General features: G+C 46.5%; 1 protein-coding gene across 1 annotated transcript; it reads right to left on the reverse strand.

The window, feature by feature from the left end:
* Positions 1-7,636: 7,636 nt before the first annotated feature.
* On the reverse strand, positions 7,637-19,670 carry LOC131286143 (adenylyl cyclase 78C). The gene is made up of 11 exons (XM_058315033.1): positions 19,193-19,670; positions 15,290-15,717; positions 14,891-15,217; positions 13,471-13,663; positions 12,147-12,373; positions 11,903-12,064; positions 9,763-11,799; positions 9,402-9,698; positions 9,107-9,332; positions 7,836-7,981; positions 7,637-7,759 (listed from the first exon to the last, which is right to left on the reverse strand). Exons 1-11 carry the CDS (start codon positions 19,668-19,670, stop codon positions 7,637-7,639), a joined length of 4,644 nt encoding a protein of 1,547 aa, XP_058171016.1.
* Positions 19,671-20,022: the final 352 nt, after the last annotated feature.

Consider the following 20,022-nt stretch of genomic DNA (forward strand, 5'->3'; position numbering starts at 1 on the left):
AATCGTGTGCACCCTGAACCGCGTGAGGCGCGGGCGTATCGCACTTTCACTGCTCCACACACGAAAAACTCGACGTCCTGCTGGGGCGTTTTGTGGCAATCACGGTTTTATCCGATTCGAAAGAGTCTCGTGACGAACGACAAACGAAACCAAATCGATGCGAACAATGGTTATAATACTGCTTCCAGCGAACAATCGCTAAGCATCCGCACACTTCCGCAGCACTTTGCAACTGCTGGACTGGACACAACAAATCTCGCAGCACTCCGAACTTCCGACGGATTCCATTCGTACTCGTCGGTCTCTTTCTCTCTCCCTTCTATTTCTCTCTCTCTCTCACTCTCTCTCTCTCTCTCCCTTTCTCTCCTTTTCTCTCCCTCTGTACCGCTCGACTTTCATTCATTTGCTTCCTTCGCATACATTCTCATTCTTACACACACATTAGTGGGCACGCGGTTGGTTCAAATTTACAGGGTGGTTCTACAAATGATGTGCTCTGAGTGTGTTCGGAATTCGATTTCATGTGCATCGGTGCATTTTTTAAATTTTTAAGTATTTAGCTCCTATTGCACGTAACGCTGGGGAACAAAAAAATTGAAAAAATCGTTTCTTTGATTCTTGTGCATTGATACTGGACTGCATTATAAAATTGGTAAAAATAATTCTCGCTTTTCCTTACGCTATCTCTTTTCCTAAAGATCCAATCGGCTTTTCCAAAACCACCTTTTCTTACTCAATCTGGTAGAAATGGTAAGGTAATGTAAGAACCATATAGCTCTATCACAAAATGTTTACAAATCATTTTTCTACTAATTATTTATTAAAGAGAATAAAATTTAATAAAATCGATAAATGTTTCTCAGTTTAAAAAAGATTTTACTATTTTAATTGATCGTCTTATTTGCAACAGAAATGAATGAAAGTTTGCTTGTTGTTCTTCTTCCGAGCATGTCAAAATTTGTTATGTTTTCATTCGGCAACCGGACCTAACCAGGCAAACGCAACCCAAACGTGCTTTCTCACCCACACAAACTTTCCCCTGTGTGTCATTAATGCTTTCTTCTTTTGTGCAACCGGTGCAGCCATTTACGCACGATCGCAGTGGAAAGCATTGAAGGCAAGAAAAACGATTGTTCCACCCCAAAATCTTAATTTTTCGTATCAGAGGGCTAGAACTACGATCCGATCCGCAACATTTGCGTGGTTCAAAACCTGAGAGCAGAAGATAGGAAAGCGAATGCATTTTTTTTTAAATCCGATAAAAGCAGTCGGCATTTAAATCGACGTCACGCGGCGTCGCGTAGCGATAGCGGGAAGAAGATAGGTGGAACAAGGTTAAACAAAAACGAAGCGTTTGACACAATCTCCCTCCTGTCCAGTCGCGGGTCGCGGTTTCTAATGGTGTATTTTGTCTCGCTTGCGGAGACAATTTCGTATAATCGTAATAAACTTCCAGTCAGACGAAGGTCAGTGTCCGTGGGCTCCAGGAAGCACCGATTTTAAGAGTGTGTGGCGAAAGGTGAAGACTTGGGATGCCGAATTTGCGATACCAAATTTTGGCATAAATTGGATTTTTATTCCGCTGAAACCGTACATCGTAGTATCAACGATCGTTGCATATAGTGTTGCGTGTAAATTGAACTTAAACTACAATGCAACGAGCTTGCAGTGGGTTCAAGGGTATCGGCGGGCATTTCCCACTCATCATTCCTGCCGTTCCTATTACGGGGTTGGATGTAAATTAGGAAACAAGAAAAAAGAGGAAACAATCACAAAGCTTTCGCGGAAGATTTAACTTCTGATACCTTCGGTCGACGCATACGTCGACTTCTGCAGACCTTGAGCCGCCGACCTGACGACGTGACGAACGGAACGAATGCAATCGCGGAACCAGCGACCGGTAATCAGCAGCGCTGGTGCAAAAACAACAACCACAACAACAAAACTAATAAACAAAAAACAATGAATGATTTCACTTGCAACACATTTGCAGTTTGCGATTGTGTTAAGAAAGGAATGCATGATCGCTGTCTCTTTGCGTTTTTGTTGTAGGTTTCTTCTTCTTCTCTTCCGGTCCCTTGGGGTGTAGAGCCGACACACATTTTGCCGCCGTCACGATGCACGTGTGTTGTTCCTAACGTATGCAGTCCGCCCGGCCGTGGGCAGGTGGAGGTGATACGATCGGTGTCGATCGTTTCCAAACACGGTGCATTTTTAACCTACGCAATGTATCCTCCAAAATGTACAACCCACCAGATAGTGCAGTGTGGTCAAAGTTTAACAACAGTCCTACAACCGAACGCGTAACCGCGACGCCTTCAAATGTCGCGACTCGTTTTCCACGATTTGAGCGCGGTGTGCGTTTACGTTCGGTTTACCTTCATTATTTCCCAACAACGGCACAACGGCTGGTCCCACGAAGAAATGGAATAAAAACTAGAGGCAGTTGCATATACGCACGTCCCGCGTGTACGTTTGTGTGTCCCAGTTATCGCCTCCTTTCGTCGTCGAAAGCCTGTTTTTTCCCGCTTCCACATACGGGACAGGCAGGCATGCATCTTTGATGGCTCGTTCCTTTTTTTTCCCCGAAGGGCACAGGGTAGACTCTACTTCCGGACCCACGGGTTGCTGCTGCACCATTTTTCTTGTGTGTCATTCCCAACGGGTTTCCCACGCTCGCTCGCTCGCATGCAACTGCATTTATTTGGCCGCGTGCGTGCGTGCGTGCGATCGTGTGCGTGAGTGCGTGCGTGTGTGTGTGCGCGCGCGTTCGTGCATTACTGGTGCAACACACCGTCAACGGTGGAACGGAATTTAAACAAGCTCCCCCACTTCGTGCCACTCTCCAAGATCGGACGGATCGTCAACCTCTCCCGCAAAGCTTCGACCCCCTGGCGGCCCGGATTGGAGGAAATCGACTCAATCGCAGCCATTGCCACCGGAACCATCCCCCTTGAGGACGAAATGGGTTTGCAACGGTACGTTAAAGCACCGACGCAAACATGGCATCAGCAGCTGTCACCTTTCCTGGCTCCGGCATGCAACTTCCTCCGCCGACGTTCGCTACTCGCTCGAAAGCCACACACATAGTGACGTAGACGCCGAGATAGGACAGTAACGACTATAAAAAAAGGATCAACACCCTGCTTCTAAAGCAAATGTTTAGCTTCTTTAACGAACCGACCGCACCGCCAAAGATGGATACTCGCATCTCGTTCAGGTTTCCCAATAAGTTGCTCGGCCTGATGGAGATACGGGATACGATTTCCGACCGTCCCGCTACATCTGCCGGAAAATTGGAAGTGTCTTAAAAATTTTATTTATGTTTTTTAAGCTATAAAAACGCTCAAAAGTAATTAAAAACAATATGGCAGCATTTTTAACATTAAACGTTGATTATGGCGTGGGAACGTGCATTTTGTATTGAAAATGTAGAGTTCGTTTGATACATTTAAAATTACGACTCAATATGATATTTCAATTGTAAGGATACGATGAAGCGTGGTCAAGATATTTTAAATAGAATGTGAAAAAACGTGCTGCCCTCACTTTTGGAAGTAACTGATTATTATGTTTTAGAAAAAGGTTAAAATTTCAAAAATAGCTTTACGAGTATGATGTAATAAATGTTTATAAGGTCTCTAGGTTTGTTTCGTCCTTATTAGAAAGTGTGATTCTCAAGAGATTGAGCTAATGACGCTTGTAAAACATTTCCATTTCTATGATCCACCAAGGCGATATCAAAATGTTGGTTTTTTGTCTTCACGGAAGACCCAATGTAGCTTCCATACATTTAATAAGCTTACTACTTGTTTATGCAATTTTTTTTTATTGAAAAACATTAATTCATATAACCCATTCCAAACTTTTACATGAAGAAAATCAAATTTTCAAAAATGCTTCTAGGTTCTCCTATTACCAAAACAACACCTCACTTCTCACCACGTTATTATAAATACTGATAAATAACGACCTTTCACGTTTATTGCTTTGAGATCATTGCACGAAACTTTATTATTTGTTTTCAATATCAAAAATGTTTCTGTGTAACTAAGTAAATGATATGGTCATTACATATTTCAACGTGACAATTTGACGAGATAATAAATAACTTGTAAGGTGTGGATAGTTTGAACATTTTCATCTTCTTCTTGGCGTGACGACCGTCTTCGTTCATGCCTGTCCCATTAGGGGCTTACTACACTTATTCCCTTCGAGTACGTGGATAGCCAGTCAAGGGAGGGTCTGGTCTCGGTAGGGATTTGAACCTACGCCGTCGAAGTGGTGAGCCCCAACGCTCATGGGTCGTTTTTCGATTTGGTCGTCGGACGGTTGGAATTTGAACTAGACTTGCAACCTTTTTACACCCGCATATTTTCAAAATATGCTTCGAACAGTATGCACCAAATACCTCTCCATGCACCGGCGATCAAACACCCGCACAGACCCGGTGCAGTAAGACATTGGCAGAAGCATACTTCTCATCTGTTAAGCTCGTTGCAACACAAGCTCAACAACAGGCCACAACAAACGAACTGCCAGAAACTCCCACACGACGTTACATTGTTAAAAGGAGAAAACAAACCGCACGGCTCTAGCGAAATAAGCTTCCAAAGGAAAACAATCGATAGGAAAGGTAGAAAAAAGCTAGCAAAAACAAATAACGCCAAACGCGATTGAAGGCAACGATCATTATGCTGAACATTTGCAATACACAAACAAAGAAAATGAAGCAATCATCGTAGCCGCCATCGCCCCGAGGAATGCCAGCGATGGCGGCTCCACTACACAACAAGTGTACTCCAACAAGCTCGATGAAACTCTTCTCTGTGGCCACCGGGGCGCTTCTTTCACCTTGGCATAAGCATAAGCCATCGGCATCGCATGGATCGGCGAATTTTGGCCCCGCGGGGGTGAGTATGGGCGATTTTCGCGTCACGGTTTCGGTTAGGGCGGCAGATTGATCGTTACGTTCAAGAAGAAGAACCGCCGAGCCGTTGCGCAAGGTTCGTTTTCGTTCGATTGCTACGTCTCCACCCTCTACTTTTTTCTTTTTGGTTTTCTGAAGAAGGTCAAGAAACGGCGGACCCGAAGGTCCATCGCACGCCCGGCGTCGTAGGCGAGAGTGCGCCCCCCGGGGGGGGACGGGTAATAGGAAATAGATGTTAAATCGCACCGGAAGTGGGTAATTTCTTGCTCTCTGCGTATGGCGTGGGCGACTGTTGTCGGTGGCCTTAATGTAAACAACATTTAAGCAACACTCTCGGTTGGTTGTGATGATTTCATGTCTACGATCGGAGTGCATGCGTCGCATTGTTGTTTTGAGAAGGAAAAAAGAGATGAAATTCTTTGGTTTCGCAAAACTTTCGTCAAACCCGGCAAACTTCCGGCGTTCTAAAACACGAGTCAAATTTCATTTTATTTTGGGAGGAATGTGCTCGGCGTATGGAACATACGATCGGGAAGGTTGATGGATGGTGAAAAGTGGGAAGCGTTGTAGTAGGAAAAAGAGAATTGACCTTCAGCCAAAGGGTTGTGCAAATTAAACCGACCGATTGTCCTATGACCAGCTGCTAATTCAGTTGCAGCTTTTATCGTCTCCCATGTTCCGGAGTTCCGTACTACATCCGGTTGGTAGCGTGTTCCCCTCTCACGCACTCTGCTTCCCGTTCTGCTTCCGTACCGGCGGCGGCCATGCCTTGGACATCGCAACCCCCGAGCAGTGACGAAACCCTGTAGGCTCTAGCCATTTCCCTAGAAGGTCGATGATAAATTTCCTACCAACTTTGGCGAACTGCTCGCGGCTGTGGGTAATCAACCAACACGACTGGGACAGGGTCTACCAATGATGGCGCGAACGGCTTCCATATTGGTGTCCGCGCTGCGGGCTGCTCTTCCGTTGCCGACTGTCTGCATACTGCATCTGTTTGCTCAATGCTCTGCTCTTCCGGTGGGGTGGACGTTGCAACTGTGCCACCGATTTCAGCACTGCTGTCGTCGCTTTTTCGTCCGAATGAAATCAGTCGGTGCCGGTTGGCTGAGTATAACTGAAACGTCTATTTGTTTATGGGCACATACGATGGAAAAGTTTAGCGTTATTATCACACTACACAATTGTTCAACTTTTGGGGGCAGTATTAATGAGAATAACTCATTATACTGCGGGAATGATAGTAGTTTATGCATTTCCTGTGTTTTGTCAAAATTGTTTGAAATTCCGGTTGATACACTGTGCATTTTTGAACGTAGACCTGTTTTGATTCCGTTGAAACTAAACGCTTTTTTTATTCTATGACTTGCTTCAAACAAACTAGTATGTATCCCGATTGGTGGGAACATGCAAAATGGATAAGAGATGAGAGTCTTAGTTTTATCTAGTTCTAGATGTCAAACCAATAAATGAACGAAATACATCCGTTTCTTTAGTAGCTACTATCCGAAAATCAGCAGAATTTATGATACTCATTCGTATTGTCAAGGTCATCAACAACGCTACTACCCATTTAGTGCCTTCCTGAAAGAGATTGGAATCCGATTAAGGATGATCTACTAGTTACAAGTTTTCACGTTTCTTAGTTTTTGATTATGTTTGATTCAAAAAATGCAATACTCGCGTGATATTATTATGCTTACCACTGTTGCATGTTGTTTCGCTCAATTGTTCATAGATGGCGCTGAAAGGCGAGTGTGCAATTTGAAAACATAACAGACATTTAAAATTCAGATTGGAACGATAACTTTGAATAATGTAAGGAAAATGAAGTATTTGATCTAGTTGTCATACTTTTTATTCGCCAAAGAACAATTTCTTTCATCATGTTAAATGAACAATATCAAATGACCGTTTCATTTGATTTATTGGCACAACTCGTTTTGTTGACTTTATAAGCAATTCTGCCCATTTCCGGTGCCGATATAGTTAATGTTGTTTACTCGAGACCAGCTGGATTTTACACAATCAATAAAACAACGTACATCAAATGTGCAGCATTCGACGTTTTCGCATTTCGTGATGCACCACTGCAAATACTTAACGGTTGTACCCTCGTTCCCTGACGCTCGCTGTCTACTACCGTGTCTTGTTTCTGGACGTTGCTACTTCAAATTGCATGCCCTTTCCATTAAAGCTATAAATAAAATCACATCAACCACTGATCTGCATCTTTACACATCGATACGGTACGGTGCAGGCGGTGGATAACACAACGACCGTCTGCGTATGTGTCGGTTTCATTGTGAAGAAAGGACCTAGAGACCTACGCTAAACTAACAGCATGCACTGTCTAGATGATGATGTCATAGTGCGACACTGGATGATGGTTTCAGTTTACACCTTTGTGCTTCTTAGACAAAAATTGCAAATTGTATTTCCTCATCTGTGTGCTTGATGGCTTAATCTAACGTTTCTGACTACTGGGGAATACTCGCTAGTATCTACTGACTACATGTCCAACATGCTCCTCACAGTCGAATCCTATACTTCAATCAGTTAAAATATTTTCTTTGTTTATTGACTAGAAAAATTGGCTAGAACATTATAGGCTGCACAACCCACGATGTACTGTGTGTGTGAGAGAGAGAGATACAGAGAAAAAGAGAGAGAGAAAGAGAGGAGAGTACAGAACGAAGCACATGTTCATAGTCCTGTCTGGTGGGCTTTGGCTTCCTGGTGCAGCTGCCGGAAGGAGGGAATATGCGGTCGGTCTCCCAAACCACCGGAAGGCATCGGAGATCCGGATGGCGACGAAGCGGACGGGTACTGAGAAGGTATTCAATCGGATTTATTTGGGTCCACATGTGCGTGCTCCCACGCAAGTGTACGCCACTTCACCTACCTTCTTCATCGTGTAGCTACGGCCGCGGACACGGGTCGTATTCCGGCGTACCGGATTGTTACACGGCGCTCTCTGATTCAATCTCACTGAGCTGAATGTGCTTCCTCGTCGCCCGAATCGGGTTCTCGGGGATGGTGTTGCAGTTGCTGGGAAAGGGGAAAGCGGTCATATTAGGCCAACGTAAACGATCATGCAATGGATATACGATTTTGTTATTCTAATCTTTCGCATTCAGGTTATTGGTATATTTTTGTAGTAAATGTAGACGATCGGAAGGAATCATGGACACAACTATACGAGTTACGAGAAGAATATCGACATCCATGCGGCTAGTTGGATCGTTAGAGTGTTGGGTGGAGCGGTTAGGCATTAGGGGTTAGGGCACAACACTAGAGTAAGTTTTTGGATCACACCACCATACAATGGAAAGCGCATGGTCTCGCAAGAAATTCGGTACCGACCGAAAGGTGAACATTTACTCGAAAATGTACAAACTTTGGCATTGGAGTTAGGTATCGTACAACGGAATATTTGGCCATTTGGTTGGTAAGTGTAGCGAGCAAAAGGTTTTCATGGGCACACATCATGGGCACAGTTTAGCGGCTTAGGAAGTAGCAGTAGTTACATACGGAGGCAGAAGACGCATTTTATTGACGGTCAAGTTTTTTGCTCGACTCCAGCCGCACTTTTCGGCTTTTGTAGGGTGCGACGAGAGAAAACGTACGGTGCAGCGGAGGTGCACATCAGCGAATCGCGCGAGTCGTTGATGAAGGTGGTGCAAATGCACCAACCGAACAGTATATCGAACATTCAAATGAAAAACAGTGCGAAATAGATAGAACGAGAGGAAAGAGAAGTAGAGAGAAAGAGAGTTAGAGATAGAGCACAGCACTGAAAGTACGATAGACGGCGGGAAGATCGACACGGAAGGGATAGTAAAGTACATGTATTTATAGTAGCGATGAGGAGTGATGAACTAGTAGAGAACGTTATAAACATTTCAACATCCAGACAGAGAGGAAGTCCGTAGACGCACTTGTGATTCCACCGATATAACACGGAAAAACAACACGATAAATCTGCCATCCCTGTGTGACGATGTGATGAATAAGGTTTTACTCTCCCCATCAAATTTGGATTGCTTCCAAAAGTTTGACTTATTGTCGATAGACGTCACAGAACGATCATTTGCACGAACAACAGTGGTGAGTTTTGGTATACAATCAACGTTTAGTTGTAAACAGTGACCCAACAGGCCGGAGGACACTTACGGGTCGTGTTTAGGTTACTCCGCTTCGAGGCCTGCATCATGCCGAACACGACGGCGGCCAGCGAGCTGTGCTGTGACGTTTGCCGCTGCAACGAGGGTGTCTGCGCTTGTGGCACTCCGGCCGGAACTAGGGCGGGTGAGGTTAATTGACTGGCCGATACGTTCTTGCCCAGTACCCAGTACGTTAGCATCAGTCCCTTGCCTTTAACGTTCACCTCGCCACGTTGCTGTAGATTAGAAAATTAGAAATGGAATCATTCGTTTCCTCAACAACCAACTGCGCGTTAAATACTCACGACGCAGGTGTATCCTTTGGTTTGTAATAGAGCGGCCGTGTAGTCAGGTACCTGCACCTTCCAGTTCTCTCCGGTCGAGTCCATGCGGGACGCCACGTTTACCGTATTTCCCCAGATGTCGTAGACCGGTTTCCGGGCACCGATGACGCCACTCACGAGCGGGCCACTGCTGATACCGACACGCAGCTGGAAGGTGTTGAACGCATCCTTGTTCACCTCCTGCAGTTTCTGGCGCATGGCCAGGGCAAACTCGACCAAGTCGCAAACCGCTTCCTCGTCCTTCGCATCCACGCAAGCCTTCGGAGTAAACGGAACATTGATACTCGGCACCGACACTGGTCCCATTTGACGCCCTTCTTACCTTCTTTGTAGAACACAGGTTCGACGCGGCCATATAGGTAGCCCCGACGGTTTTGATCTTCTCCACCTTCTCAAACCGCTCCTCCTCCAGCAGTGAGTCAAAGTCGGAGATGATCTCATTCAGAATACGTATACACGCCTTCCCATTCTCGATGTCCTCCGAGTAGAAGTCTTTAAAGTTCGGTATCGAGGCAAACATCACCCCGCACAGGTCGTGCATCTTTGCGTACAGCTCGTCGGCACGCTCCTCCGACAGGTAGTACGTCGCGACATGATCCGGGAGGATGTTTTTGATGAGCAGATCGTTCAGATGGCGGTTGGACTTCATGTTCAGCAGCTCCTTTTCGGCCTGCTCCTTCCAGATGAAGTCCAGCCGCGACGTTACCTCGACCAGCCGGGCATGGTAGGTTACCATCGTCAGGAAGACGCCTAGCAGGATCATCATCTGCGCCGCCAGCGGCATCCCACTGACCTGGATGTACTGCAGGTCGTACGAGTCGAACACGCGCTCAAACACGAGCAGTATGAGAAAGGAGTAGCACGCCACCATGGCGATGGCCATGAACGTTTTCACGAGATAGTACAGCTTGAGGGCCGTCGCCAGCGAGATCAGACATAGCACCCAGGTGAACACCACGTACTCCGGGTGTACACAGGACGCATGGTAGGTGGTGGGTTGTGCTTCGGGCTCGTCGGTAGTCTGCAGGTCCAGTGCCTCGGTGGTGAACTCCTCACCGATGGTGGTTTGATTTGTGGCAACCGTGATGCCTTCCAGATCGCGCCGCAAAAGTGTCATCGAAGTGACGTTCGCACCGAGCAGCGAACTGCCTTGCTGCCAGTAGGCGAGCAGTGGAGTCTCGCTATTCAGATCACCGGTCCCACTGGCAGCCATATCCACCTCCTCCAGATCGCACATCATCAGCCCCATCGAGCTGGCTATCGACATCAGGATGATCGTGAGGCAGACGAACACGGTGCGCCGGCTACGATCGTGCACGAGCGTCGAGGAGCTGCGCTGCAGGAATTTGGGCAGCCCGGAGAACTCCTCCGCCATCACCAGAATGCAGCCGACCGTCAGCAGGAAGGTGGTGATCGATAGGGCCACGATCAGGATGGTGCAGCGCGGTATGATCACCGCCTGGCACAGCACGATGAAGATCCACACGACGAACACGCACAGCATGTTCGAGCGGAACATGTCCTCGCGCAGCTGGCAGAAGGTGCCCTCCTGCGACGACTCCTTGAACTTGAGCGTCCACGTGTACAGGTACTCCTGGCGGATCTGCTTGTTCGAGTTGATCTGGATGTTCTGGTCGATGATCTCGTCCACCTCCTCGGTCGACGTTAGCGGGTCCTCCCGGTCGCTGTGCTTCTTGTCGCGCTTGAAGCTCTCGACCGCGTTCACGCCGCACTCGTTCAGGTTCTTGAACGGGATCTCCGGCGTCCAGTCGGTGGTCGTCTCATCCTCGTGGATCGTCGACTTGCTGCACCGCTTGCTGATATGGTTGTTGTTGTTGTTGGTGTTGCTGTTATTGTTGTTGTTGCTAGCGCCACTGTTCGGCTGGTGGGAGGTGGTTGGCGGTGACGCGGCCACCACCGTCGTCGAGGAGGTAGCCGTCGTGCCGGTCGTGTTGGTGCTGTTCGAGGTGACGCTCGGCGTTTTCGAGTCCTTCCGGAAGCGCGACTCGCCCGACCCGCGGGCCACCGTTTCCTTCTCGAACTGGACCGTGCTCTGGCGGTCGAGCAGGCGCTTGCGGGGCCGCAGCGGTTCGGTGCGCTTGATCAGGAACGTCTTGATGTTCATCATCTTCAGGTGGCTATCGCGGCTACCGCCATGCCCCGGTTCCACCTCGTACGTGTCGTTCAGACACTTGAGCGTCGCCTCGGAGATGTGCACCCGGCCCGGCACGCCGCCCGACTCCATGTGGTTCGCGATGACGACGTCGTTCGACCAGACGTCGAAGTGCCACTTCTTTTCCCCCAGCACGCCGCACATTACCGACCCACTGTGGATGCCGATGCGCATGTCCAACTCGACCTGGAATGGGGGGAGGGGGGCCAGCGAAAAGGTGGCGACATGAAAGCGCGATGATTAGCATACTTCACTCGGGGCGAAGGTTTTGGAGGAGCGGCAGACTCACGTTCGTCTGGCAGCGTACGTCCTTGATGGCCTTTATCATGTGCAGACCCGTCTCGACGCTGCACACCGCGTGGTCCGGGCGGCTCTTCCAGCTCTGGCTGTCGAACATCGACACGCAGTAGTAGCAGTCCCCGAGCAGCTTGATCCGCAAGCAGTGATTATCCTGCGAAGCAAAAGTCACCACACCAAACGAGATGCCATAATCCCACCGGCCTTAACGTTGGTCATCCCGACCCTAATCCTACCTCGGCTATTTTGTCGAACCGCGCGAACAGATCGTTCAGTATCTTCACCAGCTGCTGGGCGGACGTTTTGCTGGCCAGCTCCGTGAATCCCTTGATGTCGGCGAACAGGATGCTCACGTTGTCCATGTGGTAGATGTAGAGCTTCTTGAACTGCGTGTCGACCTGGGCCTGCTCGGGCGATTTGTACATCTCCTTCCGGATGTCGTTGTTGACGAACATCGGTAAAACTGTCGGGATGGGGTGATAAATAACGGTAAAAAGAACATTGTACGACCACCAGATGGGGAACAGTTACGAGAGCATCATATTCATCTGTGAAAGTTTACCAATCCCACTAGTGGTGCAAAATCATTGCCCACATTGTTCCGGACAACTTTTTGCTTCCAACGAGCATAATTATGCAAAACGGAAACGGTTCGTTGTTATACGACATTTTTTCGTTGACACCAGAAAGTTTGGGCAAAAAACTCATTGCTACCATATGCCCTCCGAGGCGGCGTTCCGAGGCAAACCAGATGTTATCGAATGGATGCAAATTGTCCAATGTAATTGTTGCGCCCCCGAGTATGAATTTATTATCCGACTAAAGTTGACTCCATTTTAGCCCGACGGTATGTCCCATTTGGTTAACTATTTTGGGTCGCTCTTTGTTGGTCGCTTTTTCCAGAAAGAATTTAAATTGAAACAAACGCTTTCGAACCCCTACAAATAAAAGGATGTCCGACAAAGTTTAATTAGTTACACATTCATCACATGCGTTCAAACCACATGGCCCATGCCGAGCCAACGTCCAATTATACGATGGCTCTTAAAGCACGGATTGTGAGGCACGCAAAACTCTCATGCCAGAGAAGGTCCTTGCAAACGAAGGGTCACTGCGAGCGGCTCGGACCGACGGGAAAAAGAGAGAGTTTCTTTTAATTAAATTACCAACGAAAATTCGCTCAACCAAAACCCTTATCGAGTATGGTTCCAGTAATTTGATTTCCGATCATTACAGCCAAACCGTACAGCCACGGCTCGTTCCATACTTCGAACTTACTGAACAGGGAGGTTTGGGTTGATTGAAACAGTGAAGATGAGGGGGGGAGGTAAAAAAACAAAACATTAAAATGAAAGGATGGCCCAGCGTACTCTGGAGATATCCTTTTGATCGATTTTTGTGCCAATCGGTTGGAGTACGGTTCACGAAGGGTCCCTCGGCATGTCAAACCAGTGCGCCTCTGGCCGTGACGGGTTTGGAGATGTTGTGGGGGGAAAAGGGAAAATGGGTTTGATTCCGCGGATTACTGCGACCGAACCGGAAACGGGAAATGGTACTTACTAGAGTCGAGTAGCCGCTGCGTACGCTGGTACTCCTTTTCCGACTCGCGCTTATGCTCCATGGCCTTGTGCGTTTCGATGAAGGCCAAGCGCTGGCCACGGTCCGTCAGGTATTTGGTGTACATGCCGGCGAAGTTGATGGCCAGGTAGAGCAACAGATTAGCGATCATCTGCCGCACGATACAGCTCGGATCCTGGAAAGCAGCAGGGATCGGTTGTGTGGTTAGGTGCAGGAAGGGTTTGGAAACACAAGAATTCTTCTCAGTTCCAAATCAAATCAACACTTTTGCCCGATGCCCTACAGGGTAATGGATGTCTGTTCGAAAACATGTGTACTTGGAAAAATATCTGACATGGAAAGCTGATCGAACGAGCAGGATTATCAGGAGCTTTCAGTTAAAATCATTTGATTGTGTTTCGATTTGATTTCGTTACCGTTCATCAAAAAGGCATCCAGAGAATTTATTTCGTTACGGATCTTGATGAGCATTTTACGGTATGTTTCAAAAAGTACAAGAAATTTATTTATTTCACAATTTTAATGCCATGTTGATGCACGATATCAAACAATCAAATTGCTTTTTGAGGAAATCGTTTTACTACTGCTGTATCTTGTCTTTACAAGCATAGATACACAAAGGTTTTGTCTCGATTTGGTGCCGAACATTTTCGATTGATTCATAATTCAATTTACTAGCATTCATATAGTTTGTTCCATAAAGAGCTAATTGAATTTAAAAGAATAAAAACATAAATAAACTAGACGAAGTACGAGAAGTGTTCGGAGAGATCAGATTAACTAAACGAACGTACGACTTTGTACGAAGAAAAAAGAGGAATGAAAAGGCTTTAGCTTGAATTCAAAGAAAATGATGATAAATAGTCAAATTCTTTTCCTAGACTACTTCAAAATGACAAAAAAACGCAATGTGCCATACATTGTAAAATTTTTAATGCTTGATGAACTGGGAACAATTCGGCTTTAATATTAATTTGTTGAATTTTCGCAAGTAACATTGATGTTTTAAAATCGGAAAAGATGATTCTATATAAAATACCCATCAGTTCTTTTTTATACTACCTCTTTCAAATGTTCCAATCTTTTCTTATCATATTTTTATATTTAAAGAACCTGACACTTTTCTTTTTTAAATCAAGTAATGAAAAATAAAACTTTACTTTGGGTATTTTCATATTCTTCAAGTAAAAATATTCATATGTCGATAGCTATCTGATTTGAATGAATGAAAAGAAAATAAATAAATGTAAATTCTTATCTCCAAACCTTTTTCAGTTCCTCTAGCATTTACCGCTTCGTAACTTTACCTCATGGGTTTGATTGATTGCTATAAAAAAGAATACCCCTAACGCCGCTCTTCTCAATCCCTTCATGACCATAGAAAGGCCGGTTTTCCCCTTACCTTATCATGAAGAAACTTATTGAGCGACGTCACGAGCAGATGACACACGGCCGTCATCGAGCCGGCGATCATGCACCACTTCAGCGGCAGTGGCAGCATCGCATACGGCACGAAGATGATGAACAGCACGTACCAGATCAGGTACTCGCGCTCGGCAAAGCCCAACCCTTCGCCGAGGAAACCCTGCAGGTTCAGCAGCAGCCAGGTGCAGACGGCCGCCCAGTGGAGATAGTTGTTGGCGAACAGGCGCCAGCTGCCGAGGACGCAGATCAGGAAGTTCGAGATGATGCAGCACACGGACCAGGTCACCTCGTGCGCCTTGATTGTCTGTGGGTGAGCGGACAAAAGGAAAGCCGGTGAGAGGCCGTTTGGAGTCGATCTCCTGCTCCCCATCCATACCATGCCTCGGTTGAACCCGATCCAGACCAACGCCAGGACCACCTTCAGCACGAGGTCGACCACGTTGACCAGGATCAGCGACTTCTGGCGCTGCCGGTGGGAGTAGGTCAGGTAGGAGCGCTCGAGCGACGGCGCCCGGAAGGAGTTGGTCATCGATGGGCACAGGATGCCTTTGACCACGTTGCCTCGCTTGAACGCCGAGTAGGTATTGTTGGTGTGCGGTGGAATACCTCCGGCATTGGTCGGTTCGGCGCGACTATCCGGCCCAGCTTCTGCGTCATCTCCCGGGTCTCCGTAGTCTCCTCCGCCGGGTGGCGGCGGGGGAAGTGGGTCGCCACCCTTACCCTCCTGATTGTCGGTACCGCACTGTTGGATGGTGAAGGATGGCGAGGTAACTCCGTTGAGTTGCCTTTTTTCACTGTCGACAGCTGCGGAAGGCACGTTCCACAAAAGGTAAACCAATCGGTTATACAAACTTCACAAAAATAATTATTTGAAAAGGGGGCAGACAGCCGAAATGATATGTTTTCTGTAGTGTAAATAAAATGTTTGGTTGGCTATTTCATCTGATCACATCATGAAGGAAAATAGAATAAATATTGAGTGAGCAAGTCCTGAACTGTCCGGAGGGCTATACATGTAAATGGTTTCGATTTCTGACTAACTGCTACTAATTTTTATACTCTCGTAACATTCGTATTGCATAAGCAGGGAATTGAAACTATGCTTGCGCTCGATAATAAACTGTATAGGACATGCGAGGACTCTGTTTTATAAATTATAGTTTTTTGCACATCTTTTAAATATTCGAAAAATAGCTCTTGTTGTATATTTAATTCAAGTTTCGAACTTTATTTATCTGTATTTTTCGTGTCATTGTTTGCAAGCAAAGGCAAACATTGAAAGATTCATTAATAATCAAATCGGATGCGTCATATGCAGCAAAAAAGATATGTATTCCGACGCATTACAAGCATTTACTAGTGTCTTATTAGGAACGTCGCAAATGCGCAAAACAATGAATTAACAGCAGTTAATAATTGTCAGTTAAAACAGGGGTACCATATGCATGATACAGCTGATAATGGAAGAAAACACGCATACAAGAGTGGTCCTTTTTTCCTGAGAAATAAATGAGCTTTTTTATTAATTTTCTTGGCTACGCATTGTTTAAACCGTCAGCCCTTTGCAGGCAATTTAGAATTGCTCCAGAGTTATCTCATTTGTCAATCGGGAAAATCATTTTTCACGCCACGAAAAGAAAAAAAAAACCCCGCTACCAAGAATGTGTCCTGCAAGCGGGAGATACGGTCGACACCACAACCTCGCCGCGTTCTGACAGTGATCAATCGACAACCTCCACGTTGATGGCTCGGTCAAGGCATCATAGCTAGCGTACTGTGCCGGCTGGGTCAGATTAAGGTCAGATTGGCGCATGTGTGTGGGTGGTGGGGAGGGAGGGGAGGAATGCTCATTTCCTGTCCCGATGCCACTTCCAGTTACAACCCTGGAACAAAAGCCACCAATCAAAGTCAATCACGGACGCAGCGCGAATAACGAGCAGAAAGACCGGCCGACCGGAAGATCATTGGTGCGGCCGCCGGAAGTAGGATGCAGCATTAATGTGGTGTATTGTTGATGGCGAGATTATCTCGCACAGACACCAACTTACAAGGATCGCTCGTTACCTGCCAAGCCCGTTGATAATGCCGGTATATGTGGATGAGAAAACAGCATTTCGCGCATGGCGTAGTGCTAATTGTCTTGTATCAATCTGTTTTCCTTCGGGATGTCCTCCGCCTGGCGCAGCATCGTGGGCAGTGGGCCGTGTAAATGACCGGGTTTTTCCAATGCCACTTGAGCCTACCCACTTGAGCCAACGGTCCTCTGCGATGGATCGGGCCCGGCCCGATGCAGCCCTGCTCATTTCCATCGGTAGCACGCGTTGCTATTTTAGTACCCTTTGGCACCGGATCACCAAGTGGGATGACGTGAGATGGGACTGAGACGGATGGGGCAGAGAAAAAAAACACACACTCACAGTGATAAAGAACATCAATATGTTCCTGCCACCGGAGACTACCGTAGCAGGAAGCCAGCCAAGACCAGGACTGTGTGGGAGAACAAATTATCGATTATTCAATTTGGTCTCCCGACAGGTCCGGAAACTGCCCTTTTCGCGGCCAGCTCCGGGGGACAGCGCGGTGCGAACGGAAGGGATGGGAAGCATCTCCACTTTTTCCCTGGGGAGGGGGGGGGGGGGGGGAGAAACATTCCCAACCCGGAACGCGTTTTATTAATAGGCACTTCCGTTCGATTGTCTATGCGGGGTGTTTTTTTTTTCCTCTTGTCTTTCCTTGTGCTGTTGGAATGTAGACACAGGACGAGACTGTGCACGAGAGGGACGTGCGTGTTTGAAGTTCGTCCAAGTGAAAGTTATCCCATCCCGTGCTTATGGCCGCTTGCAACAGTCTTGGCGAATTGCGCTTGTACGAGTTTGAAGCGTGGGATAGTTTCAAGAATTCAGAATAACTTAGTTTTTGACGAAGATCAGTTCACATTTAACACACCCCACTATAGTATTATGACAGAAAACATTTCAACCGGCTTCAACTAGTTTTATGAAGTTGTTGCTGGGTTTGCAAAAAATGGTTTATATTCAGCCTTGGTGTAAAACACAATGGTAAGAGTTTAAATATAAACTAGATACCGTTTACATTACAAAAATGGACGATAGATAAAATACTAGGCAACACATTTAATCACATTATGTAAAGTTACATCAGTTAATTCCTTTAGAAAACTTGTTTCACTGCACAAGAAAAAACAAAAGCTACTCTTGCTGATGCTTTCAAAAAAGTTGGTCGTGATTTTTGTTTCTGCATGAAAAATCGTTGAAACATGTCCATATGTTCGGTAGGCAAATATTTATTTTTATTATATGTTGCCCATGCAAACGTTAATGCCTATGAAGGGAGCTGGAACGCAGTTTCATACGTAATGAAATAGGTTTGCCACCGCTGGCTTTGGGACGTATTCTCTAGTTTGTCTCAACAACAGCCCTTGGAGAATGGCGATTTGGGAAGTTTCGTCGGTGTGCTAATAATACAAAACCTATAATATTAGGTAAGTTGAAGCAATATGCACCCTTTAAGGGCAAACGCCAACTTTTTGCCTTCTGAACACTTGAGTACACTATACTCGATGTTTTCATTCTCTGACATATTTCGCATGTTTTTGAGATTTATAAACTTTGTTGATAAGTTTTGGTAGAAGATACAAAATACAAATACAATATCTTGCCAAAACTTATCAACATAGCATAAAAAATCGCAAAAATATGCGAAAACACTATGACAATAATATGAGCTAGTCAAAGAAGATGTTCCATTCCAAGAAACTGTAATGAAATTATTGGAATGTGTCACATGGTTAAGTTAAAAAATGTGTATTTTATACCCAAGTTTATCAAAAGGGAAAAATATCTTCTCTGTCGTTAATTGACAACACATTAAGTCGCAAAATTAGAAAAACCTTCGCGGAGTGTCGAAAAATATATACAAATCACAAACACACTACATCGATATTTGTGTGTATAAAACATAGCATCGTTTCAAACGAGTGTGATCCGCAAAATAAAATAAACTAAGAAATGGAAAATTGAAGTCTACCGAAGATAAATAAAGAATAAACGAAGAATAAAGAAATACAAGAAAGAATAGTACCGAATCATAACGTGATTTCTGACTCGATTTGTTTTATCTCGACTCCAATGGTAAAAGGTAATGTACAGTCGTTACCCAACATTCCCATACGTCGATGTTACCTGTTTGCATACGAACGCATATACCCCTAATGTATGAACCTGCACGGTGCAACCAATCGTCGACTGCAAATACTTACGTTTTTCTGGTCCACCGTTGAGTTCAGCCGCGATTAGCCCAGGTTCTGCCTTAAGGAGATCGCCGTTCGAAAGTCCTTTGGCCGTCGGGGGACAGTCGGCGAGCGAAAGTGCAGGAAAACGATCCCGCCCCCCGCCACTGGTCCACTGATCCCTGGCGACGGCGGTGGAACCCCGAAGAATTCGCGGTCCGTCAACACCATTATCCGCTCCACCAGCGTTGCCGCCGTGGTCGTCCTCATCCTCGCCGCCATCAGCTTCGGCGGCCTTCGGTGCACCGTCGCCCGGAACGCGAGGTATCTTCGCGATGTCGCTGATGATACCCGCACCGTCCTCCAGGACGGGACCCTCCTGCTCGAGGTCGATGGTGGCGGCCGGATTAACGATACCGCCCGGATGGTGCTGCTGCTGATGGGCGTCTCGGTCGAGCGCACCGGCAGCGATGTTGCGGGCCGCGTCTGGCGACACCAGCAGCTCCATTGTGGCTCACGGAGTGGATGTCTGTATACGCCGGATGGGTCTCCCGGGGAACCTGTGCCGGGGGCAAGAGTGGCAAGTGAGAAAGATGTCAGTGAAGTGAGTGAGATAAAGGCTGAAATAGAATATTCCCATTACGCGAAGAACGACGTTCATTGCCAGATTCTCGGGAGACGGTCGAAGCCCAGAATATCCCTTTTTTCCAACCGGTGACATTGTTCTGAGGGTTAATGTTTCAAAATTTGATAGTCAAAAGCGGTGGGATGGAAAAATCAATACTAATCGATAGGGATTGAAGGAAAGCCGCCATTCGAATCAATTTGCTTTCTGCTCGCTCGTCTTCGACGTGGAAGGG

This window comes from Anopheles ziemanni, chromosome 3 (assembly GCF_943734765.1).
Source record: "Anopheles ziemanni chromosome 3, idAnoZiCoDA_A2_x.2, whole genome shotgun sequence".
NCBI lineage: Eukaryota > Metazoa > Arthropoda > Insecta > Diptera > Culicidae > Anopheles > Anopheles ziemanni.